The 20159-nt window shown below is 37.6% G+C and overlaps 1 protein-coding gene across 2 annotated transcripts; it reads left to right on the forward strand.

Annotated features, from left to right (window-relative positions):
- Positions 1-458: 458 nt before the first annotated feature.
- On the forward strand, positions 459-12616 carry ubxn7 (UBX domain protein 7). 2 transcript variants are annotated; one of them, XM_059502152.1, is made up of 11 exons: positions 459-609; positions 1723-1879; positions 1997-2064; positions 4970-5035; positions 5118-5230; positions 7488-7634; positions 7744-7834; positions 10034-10161; positions 10252-10711; positions 11430-11509; positions 11833-12616. In XM_059502152.1, the coding sequence occupies exons 1-11, from the start codon at positions 540-542 to the stop codon at positions 11992-11994; spliced, it is 1542 nt and encodes a 513-aa protein (XP_059358135.1). In that variant the 5' UTR covers positions 459-539; the 3' UTR covers positions 11995-12616. The 2 variants fall into 2 exon arrangements, with proteins under 2 accessions (XP_059358135.1, XP_059358136.1); XM_059502153.1 differs by lacking the exon at positions 459-609 and adding an exon at positions 713-868.
- The last annotated feature ends 7543 nt before the right edge of the window (positions 12617-20159 follow it).

A 20159-nucleotide genomic window follows, 5' to 3' on the forward strand; every position in this document is an offset into this window, starting at 1 on the left:
TTACATATTTGACATAATTTAATCTAAATTGTAAGTCTTATTATTTTCAAAATATTGGGTCTTCTTGAAAATGGCCCCCATCTGAATTTGTGCTACTGTCTCTCTTATTGTCTCTCTTGAGAGACATGGTGGTTCAAGCACAATTTTTACACAATTTTTATCATAAACACTGGTATATTGACCAGAATTAATTACAAATCAAAATGTCCTTACTATATATTCTAAATATAGCATATTTAGTGAAATATAAATGCATGGCATTTCTCTCCTTTGTCATTACAGATAAATAGCAAACTCAAAGCTTTTTTTTTACAAAGTGAATGTCTATTGAGAGACATGTTGAAGACTAGCACCCACACCGTTGATCATACAAACAAAGCCGTTTATTCAGCGCACAGTGGACTCTAGTCCGTGATACTACGAATGAAATACATTACCCACAGATCCACGGAGGTGACGCGCGGAGGCAGATGTAGAAAGAGATCTCATTGGTCGATGCCGTGCATGCGTGCACTCGTGTTGTTGTCAGTGGCGGCAAGATGGCGACTCTCGGAGACGCATCAGCCCCGGGGGTTAATGGGTTAATACAACAGTTCACAGCCATAACTGGTAAATATTTACATTTTGCATTTGCGGGAATTTTTGCATAGGCCATTTCGCTTGAGTAAAACACGAGGTCTTTAGAAATGCTGTGTGTAGGGACGAGGGCATCATCATTACTGCCCCCTCTGTCATGCAAAGAGACCAACGAAAGCTTCGGCTAGCTGCTATCTGCACTTGCTTTAATATGGATCTGCATGCAAGAGAAAATAAATCCGAACAGAAAGGGGGTGACCTAATGTAGACAATTTTTTTAAGTATACTGATGGTAATGTAAAACTCTCTGAGACTGAACTTTGAGCATGTGCTTTTAACGTTACTTCTGTTATTTCACCCTCGCTACATGTGTAGCACCTTTCAATTCAAACCTGACTAGTGCTGCACTGATTTACGGTTATTTTACCCACTGCTAAATGTAAATGCTACAGGTTGATTGTGTGTGACTGAATGTTTCCAGCCAGCAGTGTGTTGAACAACTTCGACAACTGTGTCATGTGAGCCACAGTCCACAACATGGCGGTTTGTGGAGGCTGATCCTCAAATCAGTTTTCCGTTTCTCTGTGTGCTTCTCACAACTCGCGTCTAAGTCAAAGATACACACATAACTATGATGTTCTCAAAGCACTAAGACGGTTCAGTTTAACTGTCGTTGGAAGTGTACGCAAAGCCTGCTTTTGAGCATCGCATGATGGTGTGTTTCATTTGATAGTTTCGTTTCTGTTGGTCAGAAAATACAAGCCATGTTTCGCAGCTCGCTACTTTTTCGTTGAGGTGAAAGATGCGCTGGTTCTGCGCATGCGCGCTCTCTGAAGGGGCGGGGGTTAAGAACTGAAACGAGCGAGCGCTGCTTCTGTGCGTCCTTCGACCTAATATTACAGATGTAAACCTGCACTGTTTATTTGGTGAAACAGCATTGAATTTTTGGGGGGATTAATATGATGTCACCATATAATCAAAGGAAATCCTTATTTGCATATTTTTGTAAAAGCAGTACCAGTAACGTGTTAACAGTTACATATTAACCTCTTGAAGTGCATCTGTTGTATTTTTTCCAGTGTGTTTATGTTTCACCTCACATAATACATGCTGTTGATATCTTTGCATGTGTGTGTTTGTTTGTAGGAGCCACAGAGAGTGTTGGGAAGCATATGTTGGAAGCATGTAACAATAACCTAGAGATGGCCGTCACCATGTTTCTAGACGGAGGGGGCATCGCAGAGGAACCTAGCACAAGTGCCAGTTCAGCCGGGGCGTCCGGCAGCAGACACCCCCCTGAAGAGTGAGTGACTTCATATGACACATCAAAAGCTCTTGGTCTCAAGCTGCTGGATTGTTTTTTTGAGTCACTGCATGCTCTGTGCTTTGAGTTTGAATGCTGTGTTCTCCTCTCTGGTAGAGATGACGTGCGAGCACCCATTCCTCAGAAGCAGGACATTCTGGTGGAGCCGGAGCCCTTGTTTGGAGGTACAGTTCCCATTTATACATCTTCTCTCTCTAACCTAGTGCTTCCTGAACTATTTTGTCAACCAACCAGTGGTGAAGTCGGGGCCATATGCAAGTATACGCCGTATGCTTACTTTTTCCCCCGGGCTGTTTGCGTATTACACTTCTAAGGATCAATATTTGCGTATACTCACTTGTTTTGTTGCTTCGCAAGTCTGTAATTACTATTATGTAGCTTCCCCTTTAATGGTGTCCCATACAGTTGTGTGAAACTCGTGATTCTTTGTCGTAGTTGGTACATTTTCTACTGAGTGCAGTGTCCGCTGTAGCGAGAGAACTCTGCTCAAATGCCATCGCTGGGAGCACCGGGACATTCGAAGCAAGGGAGACCTCCCCTACATTAGGCACTGTTTTTAAATGACACCAAACTGCAAAAAGCAAATACTCAAAAAAAGTGTGAAGCGGCGCTACGCAATGCTTCCGCCAGCCGCATGCAAAAGAGCTGATCAGTCAAACGCCAATACATAGGCTAGTCAATTCAGCACCATAGTCATTTACCGTGGTTTTACTTCTTGGGACCACCATCGTACTCTAATAGGCCTGCTAATTGTAACAACAACTTCTGTCTTTCGATGTTTAGTTCTAATTAATTTTAATAGAAGTAAAATGTTGATTGAAGAGCCAGATTAAAGTGTCTTATATAAATTATTTCCAAATCGTAAAGTTCTTAAAGGGATAGTTCACCCAAAAATTTAAGTTACCATTTACTCAACATCATGTCACTCCAAACCTGTATGAATTACTTTCTACTGTGGAACATAAAGAAGATAATTTGAGAAATTCAAGACATTTTTGTCCAGACAGTAGAAATCAAGGGTGTAAGCAAAATGGTTTGGTAACATCCTACAAAATATCTTCTTTTGTGTTCCACAGAAGAAAGTAAGTCATTCAGGTTTGCAATTGCATGAGGGTGAGGAAATGATGACAGAATCTATTAGAAGTAGGCTTAACTTTTTTTGGCATTCTAGCTCAAAATCATTGCTTTACTGTCAAGTGCATTTCTATCTGACAAAAAAACCCATTTGATTTGAATTCAGTAATACCTATCATTTGTTTCTGTCCTGTTTTATTCATTAATTTACTCCAATTGAAGGCCCTATAACCCAGCAAAACATTAATGGGGGAACTCGTGGGACAAATTTTAACCCCAATCCAGCCCTGCATGCCTACACGCTGTAATGAACATTAAATAAAATAATAAAATGATGTATCTATGAAGCACTATTCACAGTGAATATAATTCCAAAGAAACCTGTTGAAATGATATAGAACTGTAATAATGCGTCGACAGATGGGCTGGAACCACCTGGAAGTCATGCTGTAGACTACTTAAAAATAATCTGTTGACCAGTTTTAGAGTGCACTATATTGATGTTATTTTAATTACTAATAAACCAACAGCAATAAAATGTTGATGTTTTTTTGTGTGTGGTGATGGTGGTGGGACGGGGGGTTGAGGGGTGAGGACTACACCACTGCACCAAACACCTGAGGTGTAAAAAAATGACTTGAAGTACACCCCTGAGAATTGACTGTATTGAAATGATTTATTATCGTATTTGCATGTTCACTGTTTTCTGTTTCCAATTAATGGTCATATGGCATGCAAGTACATATATAAAATGTTTAATCTAAGTGTAAGTGTTTTATTCTATCTTTGTAGCTAGACTTTAAGGTGGAAACTGTTTAGTTGTGATAGTGTCTTAGTCCACATTAGATTTACACAGATTTTTTTTTAGAAAGCCAATCAAATTGAATAATAAAAATCAACACAATTATCATTATAACAATATAACAAAAATAATAATGTTAATATTTATTATATTACTAGGTTTAATTATAAAATTATATAAAAATGAAGACAAAAGTATATTACTGTTGTAAATTAAAAGTACAATATGATAATTAGAATAACTCATTAAATGTTACCTTTAAAAGTTTACTCAAATTATTTTTGATTACTGAAACATAGAAACCGAAATAAAATTTAGCCAAAAACAAAAATCATATGTAAAGGTTTAACTTGTAGTAGCAAAGAGGAAGAGTATGTTGTAAGATCGTGATTAATTGCATTCAAAATAAATTCAAAATTAAATTAAATTTAAATGTATGCATTTAGCAGACTCTTTTATCCAAAGCGACTTAGTGCATTCAGGCTAACATTTTTTACCTAACTTGTGTTCCCTGGGAATCAAACCCACAAACTTGCACTGCTAACGCAATGCTCTACCACTTGAGCCACAGAAAAATTAAAGTTTATGTTTGCATGATATGTGTGCATTGTACAAAAATATACACCAGTCATAAGGTCTTTTTTTTTTTATTGTCCAAATGAAGTTGTTAGCAATGCATATTGCTAATCAAAAATTAAGCGTTGATATATTTAAAAGTAGTTAATTTACAAAATATCTTCATGGAAAATGATCTTTACTTAATATCCTAATGATTTTTGACATAAAATAAAAATCTATAATTTTGACCCACACAGTGTATTGTTGGCCATTGCTTCAAATATATCCGTGCTACTTATGACTGGTTTTGTGCTCCAGGCAGGGTGACACACTCATTATGTAAACACAAACTTTTATTTTGGAGATTAATCGATTTGACAGCCCTAATATGTAGTAGTTATGAGGAAGAAATTATCAGGTTTATGTTTGCTTCATTATGATATATGCAGCACATCAGACTATACAGACATTTAATTATATTCAAACATTTGATAATCAAATTATAAGATATTTCGCAATTATCAAACAGCCTCATTTATGTATTTAAATTTGACATTCAATATAATTATTTATTAGCTTTTCATTAACTCTCAAACCCCAATTTGGGAAACCCTGGTAATATCTCTCTTTCACAGTACCAAAGAGGCGTAGACCAGCACGATCAATCTTTGATGGATTTCGGGATTTTCAGACAGAAACCAGTAAGTACATGTGAGGCATTCTGATGGCACACATGGTCTAGTCCTTCTTCTGAAATCCTGCTGTTGTGATGTGACTCTTTAGTGCGACAGGAGCAGGAGTTGAGAAACGGAAGTGCAGTGGACAAGAAGCTCAGCACTCTAGCCGATCTGTTCCGTCCCCCCATTGAACTCATGCACAAAGGCAGCTTTGAGACGGTAAGCTCTATGACTGCTTTAGTAAACCAGTTAGTATTACCATTAACACATCCAGTGATCGGCTAATTTGTGTGCTTCAGTCCTCTGTTTTTTGTCAGTTTAATAATTAGGGTGGCCATATGCACCGTTCATACGGGGGACGTTCCGGACAGGGTTTTAATATTGCCTAAAACATCCAAAGCAGTTTGACCAATAACATGCAAGTATTGTATATAATCAACCAATCGTGGGGCTGTTGTAATTTAATTAAAAAAAACGAACTTTCTTATATTCTACAACCATTTCACACAAACTGAAATATTTCAAGAGTTTTTTTGTTTTAATTCTGATGGTTATGACTTACAGCTTAGGAAAATAAAAAATTCAGTATCTCAAAAGTTTGAATATTTTCGGTCGGGTGAGTTGGCTGGCCAGTCGAGCACAGTAATATCATGGTCAGCTAACCACTTAGAAGTGGTTTTGGAACTGTGGGCAGGTGTTAAGTCCTGCTCCAAAATAAAATCAGCATCTCCATAAAGCTTGTCAGCAGATGGAAGCATGAAGTGCTCCAAAATCTCCTAGTAGATGGCTGCATTGACTTTGGACTTGATAAAACACAATGGAGCATCACCAGCAGACGTCACTGCACCCAAATCATCACTGATTTCAGAAACTTCAAACTGGACTTTTGATTCTGTGCCTCTCCAGTCTTCCTCCAGACTCCAGACCTTGATTTCCAAATGAAATGCTAAATGTACTCTCATTTGAAAAGAGGACAGTGGACCACTGAGCAACAGTCCAGTTCTTTTTCTCCTTACCCCAGGTGAAATGCTTCTGAAGTGGCTTGGTTTTAGGAATGTGACAGCTGTAGCCCTTTTGCTGAAGACGTCAGAGTGTGGTGACTCCCGATGCACTGAGTCCGGCTTCAGTCTACTCCTTGTGAAGCTCTCCCAAGTTCTTGAATCTCCTTTTCCTGACAATCTTCCCAATGCTATGGTCATCCTTGTTGCTTGTGTACCTTTTCCTACCACACTTTTTCCTTCCTGTCAACTTTCTACGAATATATTTTGATACAGCACTCTGTGAACAGCCAGCCCTTTCAGCAATGACCTTCTGTGGCTTACCCTCCTTGTGGAGGGTGTTGATGATTGTCTTCTGGACAAGTGTCAAGTCAGTAGTCTTTCCCATAATTGTGGTTGCATGTTCTAAACTACCCCAAGAGGTTCCTAGTATTTATACTCATAATTAATCAAACTAACTCAAAATGGAATATTACATTTTTTTTTTAAATACTGAATTGTAAAATGTCCTAAGCTGTAAGTCATAACCATCAGAATTAAAAAAAAAACTCTTGAAATATTTCAGTTTGTGTGCAATGAATCTAGAATATAAGAAAGTTCGATTTTTTTTTTTTTTTTTTTTTTTTTTTTTTTTTCATTAAATGACCAAAAATAAAGACCTTTTCCATGATATTAAATTTTTTTAAGATGCACCTGTACAAGGAACGATCAAAGCAATGCAAATATGCACACGTTTGTTGAGTACCGATCAAAAAAAGACACCAAAGTGCGCAGCAACGCTTCAGGTCAAACAAACACACGAGAGCGATTTGAAAGCATAAGGAGCTGTCTGGTCTGCGCTCTATAGCTCTCATGAATGTCACACAATTATTGACCTGCACAGTGCAAACAGCCAAAACCTGGATATTTTAAGCAATATTAAAATCCTAGCCGGGACGTGTCCCGTTTGAATGGAGCATATGGCCATCCTAGTAATAATGGGTTTTGTTTCTGGCCAAGAACAAGTCAAGCCCTGCAAATCAGGGAGTGTCCAAACACAGGTTCAGGATGTTGTGAGTCTTACATAAGGAAAGAACAGAAATCAGGCTGGGTGGCATCAGTTCTTGAAGAAATGTTCCTGGTTCAGCCTTTTTGACAGCATCTTTGACTGATGTGCTTTTATGTGGAAGCCCGTTTCGGCCACTGAATAAAAAAATAAAACAAGATATTTTTTCAGACTTTTTTCTTTTCTCAGAATTGTGTGATATAAACTCGCAATTGCAAGTTATAAAGTAAAAAAATGTGAGTTATAAAGTCACTGTAGGTTTCATAGAAACCTGTACTGTACTTATATAATAGTCTAAATCATTTCAACACAACAAAATTACAAGCTTGTTTATGCTTTAACTTGTTTTAATTTTAGAATATTCCTGCAAGTCACCTCATTATCTCTCACTATGTGATTTAACACATTTTCACAATGTATTTTGTCACCTCAGGCGAAAGACTCCGGCCAGCTTGAGAACAAATGGCTGATGATCAACATTCAGAATGTCCAGGATTTTGCCTGTCAGTGTCTAAACCGAGACGTGTGGAGCAATGATGCTGTGAAAAACATAATCAGAGAGCACTTCATATTCTGGCAGGTACATTTACACAGACATAAATGTCTTCGGTCTCTTTGTCTTCCATGATATTACTTGAATAGTTAATGTGAGCTTTTGAGTTGTTTAGATAAGCTGTTTTTGCTTACAGGTGTACCATGACAGTGAGGAAGGACAGAGGTACATTCAGTTTTACAAGCTTAACAAGTTCCCCTATATTTCTATCTTGGACCCACGTACAGGTGAGAGACCCAAGGCAGTGTTGAACTGATTTGTTGCATTTTCTGAAAAATATCAATATCAATTCATTTCAGATGCTCAAGCCAAGTCAAGCATTAAATGTGTCTTTTCTATAATCAGCATGTTTTTGATTAAAAAAATATATTGGAATCCAAAAATATCTCATAAAATGAATACATTTACAACAAGTTATATATTTTTATTTATATAAACAATATTTATGAATTAATATTTTTTTTAATCTTGGTAAAATGTTAGTACTGTTTTACAAATATTTTTACATGGCACTTACATTAAATTAATTACATTTAAATGTCTTAAATGGAAACAATATCTGGGGGGTAAAAAAAAGCACATAAAATAAATACATTTATAAGAAAATGTATTTTTAAGTCCATGCAAGTTGAGTCTGAGAGCACATTGCTAAAAACCTGGCACATGCATTTTGAACTAGATTTTTTTATTAAATTCATTGATTTCAATAAATAATACTGGTGCTTTGCACTAATGTTTGTATGAGTTTTATACAATATATTATTGTTGTCACTGTACCAAAATTTCAGTATTCGGTACCGATACCAGTGAAAATCCACGGTTCTCGGTACCAAAACAAAACACAAAAATATGCTAATAAAAAAAAACACACTTTTATCACTAAAAATAAAACCAATGCCATTCTTTATACTTGTTTACAATTGTGTTTAAAGTTTTTCTACAAGTAATATAATTATGAAAAACAGTAAACAAGTTTCACCAAAATTTAATTTGTCTTTTAATTAATGAAATTTAAACACATTTAAACTTTTGGTAAATAAAGGGGATTTGCTATTAAAATTAAAACATGGAATAAAAATTGTGTGATTTATTTCTTTAAACAGTAGTAGCAGTGTCACATACATTCTACTAAATAATATTAATATTTCTAGCACAATTCATTTATGTAAAAATGAACTTATTTTAATGGGGTTGACGTGAATACCTTTAAACTGACACTGGTTTTACTCCGATGAAATGGTAAAATGCTTGTGAAGTGACTCAGAACAGTTCTGGTGATGTTGTTTATGTATTTATGTCCTCATTGAGACGGCAGATGCTGAAATTACTGCAAGCGTCACGTGCTTCAGTCTATGTAGTAAACAAACCCGCACGTCTCTGCCATTCATTCATTAAGGAACATGCAGGATTCATATTTCAACCAAATTTTGTGGCTTAACATTTACAGATACTGGTCCATATGGAGATTTGATTTGATTTATTTATGCTAACTTTGATAAATTCCGTGACTGTCTATATTAAAATGTAAGTTTCATTTTCATGACTGGATTTTGAGATTCTGCCGCGTTTTCTGCTTCGCGGAATTCATAGTGCTGTATGCGTTAAGAACTGGGCTGACGATGAATTGATGAATTTTGAGATTTTAAGTTCTCATTCGATAATTTCTGATGATGTCTAAAATGTGATCGAGAAAAAGGCAACGAAGAAGTCTTTTTTTTTAATTTAAACAAAGGTCAGAACTCCTGTTATAATTTAGATTTTTGAGGGTGCACTCTTGTCATTACTTTTCCTACATAATTTTTAACAAAGAACATTGGTAAAATATATATTTGGGAGTCTTAGACCTTTCCAACAATATATAGTTTGTCAAGATTAGATTAGATTTCATTGTAATATAGTGAAGTAAATGTAGGCGTCCCGTATACGGGACGGGGTGACAGTTAATTAAAGAATCCTGGTACCGTGACATTTTCATTTTTTTTTGGTACTGACTTGTTACCGAAGTACCAGGTCTTTTGACAACACTACAATATATACAAATGCAGTTTCTCAAAAATCTGAATGAATTTTTTTTTATTACATTATACTGGTTTTGCTATAGTTCATGTATACTATAGAATTTTTTTTAAATATTTATTTTTCTAATTGATAAAGTATTAAGACTAGTAAAAGCATGTTATTTAGTAAAAGCATGGTTATAACATGATACCATGAAACTTTCAAATATTTGCACATTCACTCATTAATTAAGTTATATATCAGGTACCATATGGTTTTATAAAAAAATAAGTTGTGACTGTTTCATAAGCTTAAAAAAAATGGACAAACATTTGTATGCATTATCAGGGAATGGTTAAAAAAAATGATTAAATAAAATTTTTTTTAGCTTTATTATTAATAATTTTTTTAACCTCTGACAAATATAGGACAAAAGATGGTTGAGTGGAACCAGTTAGATGTGTCCTCATTCCTGGATCAGGTCACAGGCTTCCTATCAGAGCACGGGCAGCTGGATGGGCAGTCCAGTCAACCTCCAGCCAAACGGGCTCGTTCTGTAAGTGTTCACATTTAAGGTTCTGGAGGTTCCTGAAAAAGCATTTATGTGTCTTTGCTTCACATCACAGTCTTTTATCTGTCTATACAGGAGAGTTTGATAGATGCCAGTGAGGACAGTCAGTTAGAGGCCGCTATCAGGGCCTCTCTTCAAGAAACACACTACGAGTCCACCCAGGACGAGGCAGAGTCCCGCTCAGATGATGAGGAGTCAGATGCCGAACCTTTCTCTGACAGCGAAGGCTTGATCTCAGTGGATGTTTCAGATAATGAGACCGTCGAAGGGGAGGATTCTTTAGATGGACACGTCTCTGCAGAGGTAGCTCCTCCCACCAGGCCGGACAGCCCAGCCCATCACAGGAAGTCCCCATACAAAGAGTTATGCCACAGGAAAGAGGAGAGTAAGAAGAACCACCTAGATCCGGTTGGGCTCAGTCACAGTCAGACAGGACAAACAGAGTCCCAACAGCAGCTGGGAGAAAACCACAGATCCACATCACACCTGCCGTCAGAACCTGCCGGCACCAGCACAGCAGATCCAGACGATAACGGTATCCACCATTTCTCTGATGTCAGTTGTCTAAAGGGATACTTCACCCAAAGAGAAAATACAGTGCTTATTTGCTTACCCTCATGTCATTTAAAACCTGATTGCTGTTTTTTTTCACTGAAGAACAGAGGAAAAATCTTCATTATAGTTCGTAGTGACCCTCCTCTGTCAAAGTCCAAAAAACCAAAGGTAGTCCGTATCTCAACTGAAGGGTGAGAAACCGACTGAAATTCAAGTATTCTGTGATAATCTTCCCCTCCAAATAAGCCTCATTCAGACTGTCAACCCAAATCCGAAATTTTGTGCAAATCCGATTGAAATCTGATCATATTTAGATAGTCTAAACGAACAATGAACTACATGAAATCCCATTTGTGCAAATTCGTTTCGAGCTACATTTGTATGTGGTTTGGAATCCTGGAAATCCGTTTCAGTCTGACTGCTCAGATCGGATTTAGCGTTGCTTTTTCACATTGGCATCGTTTCTGAAAAGCAGTGGAAACGCCAGTGTAGACGAGGATCGTTTTCATTCTAAAACGCCGTTTTAAAACGAAAACGCACAAGTGTAAACGGGGCCTAAGAATGGTTTAGAATGAAATGTTGGTGAGGTAAATAATGGTAGCTTTTTGATGACTGTCCCTTTAAAGGATTTGAACATTTATACATGCTAATAATATTTAGTAATAATTAAAAATATTCAAAAATTACTCTGTTGACAGGTCCAAAGGCCCGCTTAATGCTTCGATACCCAGACGGCCAGAGAGAACAGATAGCACTGTCTGCTAAAGCTAAACTCATGGTGGGTATAACATTTCAGGATGATTTATCATATTTTTTTTTTTTTTTTTTAAGATAAAAATCGTTATTTAGAATTTAAAATTCAATTTAAAAATCCTGGTTTGCTGTGCTTGTTTGTAGGGCTGCGCAGTTCAGCTAAAACGTAAAACCAAAATATGTCTATCCTCTACCGATTTTTTAAAACCTTACGTCTATTAAAAAGGAAAAAAAGATTGCAGCAGATGTTGTCTAATACAGAAACATTTTATGTATGTGTGAATTCAGATTTTTATGTTTTATTTTGGAGATGTAGCCTTCATTTTCTTCCTCTGTTATTGTTTGTAGGCACTAGTGAGACACGTTCAGTCTAAGGGTTTCCCCAACGAACGCTTCGAACTTGTCACCAACTTCCCCCGCCGAAGACTCGCTCACTTGGACTATGACATCACACTGCAGGATGCAGGACTGTGTCCGCAGGAGACTGTGTTTGTGCAGGAAAGGAATTAACCCCTCCCCTTGTTGACAAATTACACAGCCTCCTGTCCTGTCATTTGTGCCCTAGAAAGACTGAATTGACTGTGCCCTTTTACCACTCATCTATTTTTTTTTCTTCTTTTTTTTTCATAATATGTCCAGGATACTTCGAACATTTGGTAGTTCATAGGGACCGTCCCTTGAGCTGCATTTGTCAACGTATTTATTTACAAACAACTTGGCACATCCCATTCTATCTGGGTCTAATTCTTGAAGACAGTACATGTCCATGAGTTATGTTCAAATCGTTATGGAAATTAAAAGGGTTTCACAGATGGCGTTGATGTAGGGAAAACATTGTGTATCATGTATATGCAAAGTTTCTAAGGATTGAACATCAGTTCCAAAGTGACTACAGTTCCTGTTAAAATCATCTGAGCAGGTCGGGATCCTACTGAACATGGGCTCAGGTGATGAGTTGGGATGAATGTTTATTATTTAGAGGTAAACCCTCACATGTCTCATCTGCAGTGTGCAGGGACGGAAGAAGTAGAGTGACGTTTAGTTATAGTAAAGTTTCTATCCCCCTTTTTTATATACTGCATCATTTCCACAAAATGCTGATTCTCAAATATAATCATTGAAACAAAAGGGACAGCTGGTCCTCTTGAGTGTTTCTTTAGTAACTTAATAGATTTCTCTGGTTTCGTGAAAATACGTTTTGAGCAGAATTCTCCAGATGGGAGCTTGAATATCTCATATGCCACAGTGGAAGGATCTGGTCTTTTTATGCATTTAGGGCAACTTTTTTTATTTTTGCATACAGAATCTTAAGTGATTCAAAGTGACACAGATTCTTAGGTTTAGCTAAGTAGTGCACCAATATTATGAACCCTATGAGCGCAAGAACGTCGCCACTGGAGGGCAGACAAATACTCAAAGTAGCTGTAGCATTTTTCTCATAGATATCTATATGCAGATACCACATTACCAGCTGATAACCCAAGTCATGCACCATATTGTAATGGTAAAACCTAGTTATTCACATGTAAGAATATCTATGTCTGCCATATCTATTTGTTTAGGATCTGATTTTCACAGGATATTTAGTTTATCATAAATATTTAGTATATCATTAATGCTGCATATGGTAAATAATATACCATATGCTTATATTACTAATCATCAGAAAACCCTGCACATGTTGTGGCATTTTTGGTGAAAGTCATGCGTATGGGTTTGCATAAACACCACCGCGGAGAAAAAGTTTGAGATCCGTTTTTTTTTTTTTTTTTTCGGCAAGGATGCATTAAATTGATCAAAAGTGACAGTAAAAGCATTTGTTACAAAAGATTTCAAATAAATGCTGTTCTTTTGAACTTTCTTTTCATCAAAGAATCCTGAAAAAAAAAATCCACAATTTCCACAAAAATATTAAGCAGCACAACTTCACTACAACATTACAGGTAAGAAATGTTCCTTGAGCAGCAAATCGCTATATCAGAATGCTTTCTGAAGACTGGAGTAATGATGCTAAAAATTGAGCTTTGCCATCAGAAATTACATATTCTAAAAAAAATGGTAATTTTAAATTGTAATAATATTTCACAGTTTTACTGTTTTGCTATTTGTCTTGATATCCCTGCGCTCTTCCCTGCTCTTGCGTCATTACTTTTGTATTGCACTTTAAATTTTTAAAGTTGTGATTTCCAGGCCTGGAAACGACATATATATTTAGAGTTTTAAAAATATTTGGTCACTGAATATCAATGTAGTTAGGTTTCGTTGTAATATATTTCATCAGCTTTAAGTTGCTCTCATGATTGAAGATGATTGGCAAAGTCAAGAAGTCAGACTTTGCCTGGAGCAGATAAACCGCTAAATGTTAAACATGATTTACAGAAAAAGGGAACATCAAACAGTTCCAGATGACTGGATGTTTCAAGGACAAGATATGTTCCCTCTGAAGATCAATGAGACACTCCTGAAACACAAGAAACAGCTTGGGTTTGAGATCCAGTCCCTCATGAACATGGTGTAGGTTTCTGTCATAACCATATTTATTACAGCCAGGGATCTTAATGAATTAACATGCACTGTATTATTGCACAATATTGTCACTCCCATCACGACATTCAGAAACTTAAAGAATCTTAATACAGATATCACAGTTAAGAATACTAAGAATACCGGCAATACCATGACTGAGGTGCCCTCGAGCGAGGCACTGAACCCCCAACTGCTCCCTGGGTGCCGCAGCATAAATGGCTGCCCACTGCTCCAGGTGTGTGTGTGCACTGTGGATGGGTTAAATGCAGAGCACGAATTCTGAGTATGGGTCACCATACTTGGCTGAACTTGACTCATGTCTCTTCTTCAAATGATGCATATTAAGCAACCAAAAACTATATCGTTGAAATAAAATGATGAAAAATATTGCTGTTGTTTCATTTCTACTAATCTTTAATCTCAGAACTATGAAAAAAAGAAAGAAATCGACTTTGCCACTTTGTGGCAGTTACATGATTGAATCAGTAGGTGGCGCCAAGCGAGTCCATGATTCATTCACTCAATTAGGAAAAACGAATGATTAGGCGAACGAAACACTTTGAGTTTTACTTCTTTCAGGCAGTTCACAATCATTTATTACTGCTCAAGTCTTTTGAGACTGAAGAAATAACGCAGTGAAGCTTGTTTCATGTAGCCTATTTTGAATTTAGAGAGTTTGAATTTAGAGAGGCTATACAACTGCTTATGAAAACGAGTTAACAACATGAAGGTGAGTAGCCTATTATGATAACAGTGTTATCTCTATTATTACAGAGTTCTGTGACAAAATTCATGTCACAAGTTTTTGACAAGAGGTCACTGTCAGGGCAGTTGTTTTAGCCAGATGTCTTGCTATTAAAGTTAACAATCACCTGTTAATAGATAATTAGGTTAATAAGATTAATAATTAGGCTTCTGTTTGTGTATTCATAGTTCATATTTTGACTTTTTTTTGTTAATTGTGACATTTCTGGGTTCATTATTTTACTTCTCTGAATCAATATTATGTTAAGGGGGCCCGGAAAACATAGCGGTGCCCCTGAGCCCATGTATTGATTTTTTTCTGCCCTACTTGTGCTCTCTGTTCAGACCTTATGTCCACTGTACTCAAGTAACAGGTATGGAAAATATTATAAACATTTCATATATAGAATTATACAAAAAAATAAAAAAATCTATAGAGGGTATGAATTGACATCACTTTCTGGCTGGAACACGGCCCTCAGCCAGACTGAGTGGCAAAAGAGCCTACTGCATGACTGGATTTAATAGGGAAGCTGTGAAAACGCAGGTAAAACAAAACAAAACAAAAAATAGTATTGTGTTCATTACAACTAACCAAAGATCCTGTGGTCCATGGATATTGATATACAGCCTGGAATCTTGTTTCCCGACATATATGCATTATTTTGACGTTGGGGAAATATATAAAGCAAATTTGGCAATCATCCATGGGTATTGAGGATGGAAGAGAGTGCTGTTCATTCACCCCCCCCCCCCCCCCCCACCCCCCACCCCCCACCCCCCGACTCGAACCTGTGACCTTTGGGTTACAAGTCCAACTCTCTAACCTCTGCTGCATATGGGACACAAAAGTGGAAACACTTCAGGAGTGTCGAAGTCGTCATCGGATTGGTTGAATTCCACAGGATTTCCGCAAGACGTTTGTGTCGCATTCTTTAACGTTCTGCCTGGAAACAGGGCCTTAGCTGGGGTTTGCAGGGGCCCCGGTGCAGGTTGTAACAGTGGGCCCTGTTTAAAATTGTTTATTATATGTTCATTCAATTTATTTATTTGTGCTATTTGCACAATGTTTAAGTTTTTTCATGTTTGTAGGTGTCCAGGTTCAGAAAACAAATAATTAAATATAAAACAGCACTGCATAGTCTTCACTGTAAAAATTAAATTAACAGTCAAACCAAAATGTATTCAGACACCTTCAACATTTCTCACATTATCACAGTTTATTTGCTCTAGTTTATAAAATGGTAATAAAATATGAAAACAACTCAGAATTGAACTGTTAGAACACATTCATCTTGATAATGTCAGATAACTTTGATAGAAAGATATGTAATGGATTACGATCAATCAAAACTTCAGGCAAATGTTAGTATAGCAATATTTACACAACTATCAATACTTTGTTGAACAATTGCCAAGCAATGCTTAATTTTGTTCAGTCTGTGGTGTGAAAAGGTTGCATTAGCAATTCAGGAAAAAAACACGTAAGCAAAACATGGTTAGGTCAGAGTGTCTGAATAATTTTTGGTCACATTTTTTTCCATCGATTTCACTAGCAGTGAAGAATTTTTGGGTACAATATGTCACAGTTCGATGTATTTTGCTATACTCACTTACCTAAATTAATTATCGTGTCCTGCACCTATTAAAACTTTTTTTTTTTTTTTCAAAAATAATATATGGTGTCTGAATAATTTTTGGTTTGACTGTGGATTTATTCTTGTTAAAGCTACAAAGTAATTCAGTCAAGAGCAGTGAGTGATTTTCTTAATTTAATTTTCTTGGATTAACATTACAGCAGCTAGTATCTAAATTAGGCGCGCTCACTTTAAGAGATGATGAATGCATCCAATATAATACACTTCCTATTTTTTTCTCAACTGTTTACTTTCACTTAAGACATAACCGACAGTGTTTTCGAACATACTTTCCAAGACGGGTATTTTGACATATTTTGTATGTTTTTGTGAACATACAAGAGAGGCTAATTCGGTGTTCAAGTGTTTTGAGACGCCTCTCTCTGTGTGAGCCTGAACACCAGAACACAGCGTCCTGAATTGGGCTTTTTCACATCCTTTTCTGTTTATTTAAACTACGATTTGTATTTGTTCTTTCAGATGCAGGAGGAAGTTTGAAGAGGACTTCGCTAAGTAGAAGTTCGCTAAGTGAAGTCACTCGGTTCAGTGTTGCTGTCTGTGATACGCGGCTCTCTCTCCGCGTGCGCACCGAACACAGCTCGCGAGTAACAGCTACTCAGTTCAGCTTTTCTGCGTCTTGTGTTTGAATGATTTAAACTTTTGAATGTTTAAATTGGAAAGTGGAGAGGCTTAAAAACACAAGAAAATGATGCTTTCATGACGAGATGCCTGTCACCTGTCCTGATCATCTTTTTAGGCTAGCCTCAGTCAGTCGGTTGAAATCGCCGGGGGCCCCCCTCATCCATGGGCCCTTATAATCGTCACCACCTTTCACCCCACTTGCGATGGCCTTGCCTGGAAACAAAGATAACGTGGCGCGAAAGAAGAAAGCTGTCGTGTTTACAACTGTGACAACGAGCGATTATCAAGATCAACTAAACGCTGGATTTTCAAAAGTATGGGCCTTGGCCAATGAAAGCTGTCACGAATTCCAGACCTTCAGTCTAAAGGTCTGGCTATTCGAGACTACAGCTGCCCCAGTATTAATAAGAATAATGTTAAACTTTGCAAATTTATTAAAAAGGAAACACTGAAAAAAATGACATTGCAAAAGTCTTCATACCCTTTGCTTTGAAACTTAAAATTTAGATCAGGAGCATTCCAGTTTCACTGGATCGTCTTTGAGATGTTTCTATACTCTGACTGGAGTTAACCTGTGGCAAATTAATTTGATTGGACATGATTTGGAAAGGCACACACACCTGCATATATAAAGTTTGACAGCTGAAATGAATTTCAGAGCAAACCGTGAGGACAAAGGAATGGCCTGCAGAGCTGAGAGGCAGGATTGTGTTGAGACAGATCTGAGGAAGACTACAAATAAATATTTCTGCTATGTTGAAGGTTCACAGGTGCATTTGGCCTCCACAATCCTTAACTGATGAAGTTGGAAACAATCAGGACTCTTCCTAGATCTAGCCTCCTGGCTAAACCAAGAAATCGAAGGAGAAGGATCTTGGTTAGAGAGTTGATCATGACACTGATGGTCACTCTGGTTGAGCTCCACGATCTTATGTGGAGATGGGAGAAACTTACAGAAGGACAAACATCACTGCAACACTCCAGTCTGGGCTTGATGGCGAAGTGACCAAACTCAAGCTTCTCCTCAGTAAAGATACATGAAACCCTGATTGGAATTTACAAAAATACACCTAAATAACTCTCAGACTATGAAAACAAAAATATTCTCTGGTCTGATGAACCTCAATTCCTTATTCATGTCTGAGTGAGCACCACTTATCACCTGCATAATACCATCCCAATGATGAAGCATGGTAGCGGCAGCATCATGCAGTGGGGTGTTTTTCAGCAGCAGGGACTGGGAAAGTGATCAGAGAAGACAGAAAGCTGAAAGCAGCTAAATACAGAGATATCCTCAATGAAACCCTGGTTCAGAGCGTTCAGAACTTCAGATTGGGCTGGAAGTTCACCTTCCAACATGACAATCACCATACACACACAGCCAAGACAATGCAGCAATGGCTTAGGAGCGACTCTATGAATGTCCTCGAGTGGCCCAGCCAGAGATAGGAAATGGAACCAATCAGACATCTTTGGAGAAACCTATAAATGGCTGTCCGCCAGTGGTCCCCAGGCAGCCTGACAGAGTTTGAGATGATCAAAAGAGAATGAAAAAAAAACTGCAGATGTGCAAAGCTTGTTGCATCATACCCTTAATGAAGTTGTTCCCAAAGTGCTTCAATTAAGTTTTGAGTTAAGAGTATGAAGACTTGTGCAGTGTAATTTTCAGTGTTTACTTTTTAATAAATTTGCAAAATTGTGATAAATCCGGTTTTTGCTTTGTCATTATGGTGAGTGGGGTGTAGATTTATGTTCAAAACAACAAGTAATTTAAATCCATTTAACATAACACAACATAACAAAATATGAAAAATTAAGGGTGTGAAGACTTTATATAGGCACTGGTGTATATATACTTAAAGGGATAGTTCACCCAAATGAAAATGTGATGTTTATCTGCTGACCCCCGGGGCATCCACAAGGTGCAGTATACTTGATGTGCCTGTCTATACATGTGTACATCTTCCCATTAAATTCTTTGACTTGCAGTATAAATATCTTAATTTCCTCTCTGCATGAAAGAAGTAGGTTTCTAATAAACCCTGAATAATCTGATTTCATCTTTAAAACAAATTTTTATACCTAGTGTAGCGCCCCCTAGTGCTAACCAATACCAGAACAGGGTAACTGACATCTATCTAGGTCCGAGGTGTGGTCTGCCTTGAGTGACTCACAAAAGAGTTAGTATTGAGTTGAACAGTTGACAGGTTTATTGCATCTGGAAACACAACAATGATCACAGTACTATAATGTACCAAGAATGAAGGTAAAATAAAACAAAAACAGAGCTTTCAGTAATAAAAGAAAAAGAAAATGTCTGTGTGAGCTGACACTTCAGCTCAATGCTCCTTTAAGTTGAGGAGTATGAAATTGAGTTCAGAGTTCAGTTCCTGGTCCTTTTGTGTGTGTGTATAAAGTTCAGTACTACTACCCGGGTAGAGTTAATAGCGTAAGTGTATTCTTATCTGTCTGAACGAAACTAGTCCGACGTCCTCGGTGGCTGGTCCCACGGCTGGCCACACCGTTCTCACGACCATCCACCGTCACTCTGGGCTGGGCTCGCCATCTTCTTTCGTAGTGATCAAAATAACAAAAAAAAACAACCGGAGTTTCAAACAGCAACAACCCGACTGAGGCTGCTTCTCTCGTGCTCACAGTTGATGCTCTACAGCAATTGTTCACAGCTTACACGCGTTTTCAGGAAGAGATCAGGAAGAGACGCGTAGCACTCTCTACCAATCCTGATACACTCTGTTTATGACTCTCTAATGAATTGCACCCTCTGGTGGGCAAAACATAGAACTACACCTCTAAACAACATATATGGGTTTAGTAGCCCTATGTTTCATATGGGTTACACCCTCCCCCCTGGACTCTGCATGGGTCCCTTCATGCTTGGATATGGGGTCCCTTTGGAAACTATCATTACCCCCAACGATGTCAAGTGCTTGGTTAAAGCTCTCTAAAAGACTCTGTGCAAGGGATATTAAGGGTTTCCCCAATTGAATGTACTGGAACCGGTCTGGTGGCCGCCGTGACCTCTCAGATTTGCGTGTAGGGTCATCTGTTTCTCCATCCTCAATAGTTTCACTTTTCTCTGTGTTTTCAGTTGTCTCAGAGGTTTGT

The sequence above is a fragment of the Carassius carassius genome, chromosome 20 (genome assembly GCF_963082965.1).
Source record: "Carassius carassius chromosome 20, fCarCar2.1, whole genome shotgun sequence".
NCBI classification, from domain to species: Eukaryota; Metazoa; Chordata; class Actinopteri; order Cypriniformes; family Cyprinidae; genus Carassius; species Carassius carassius.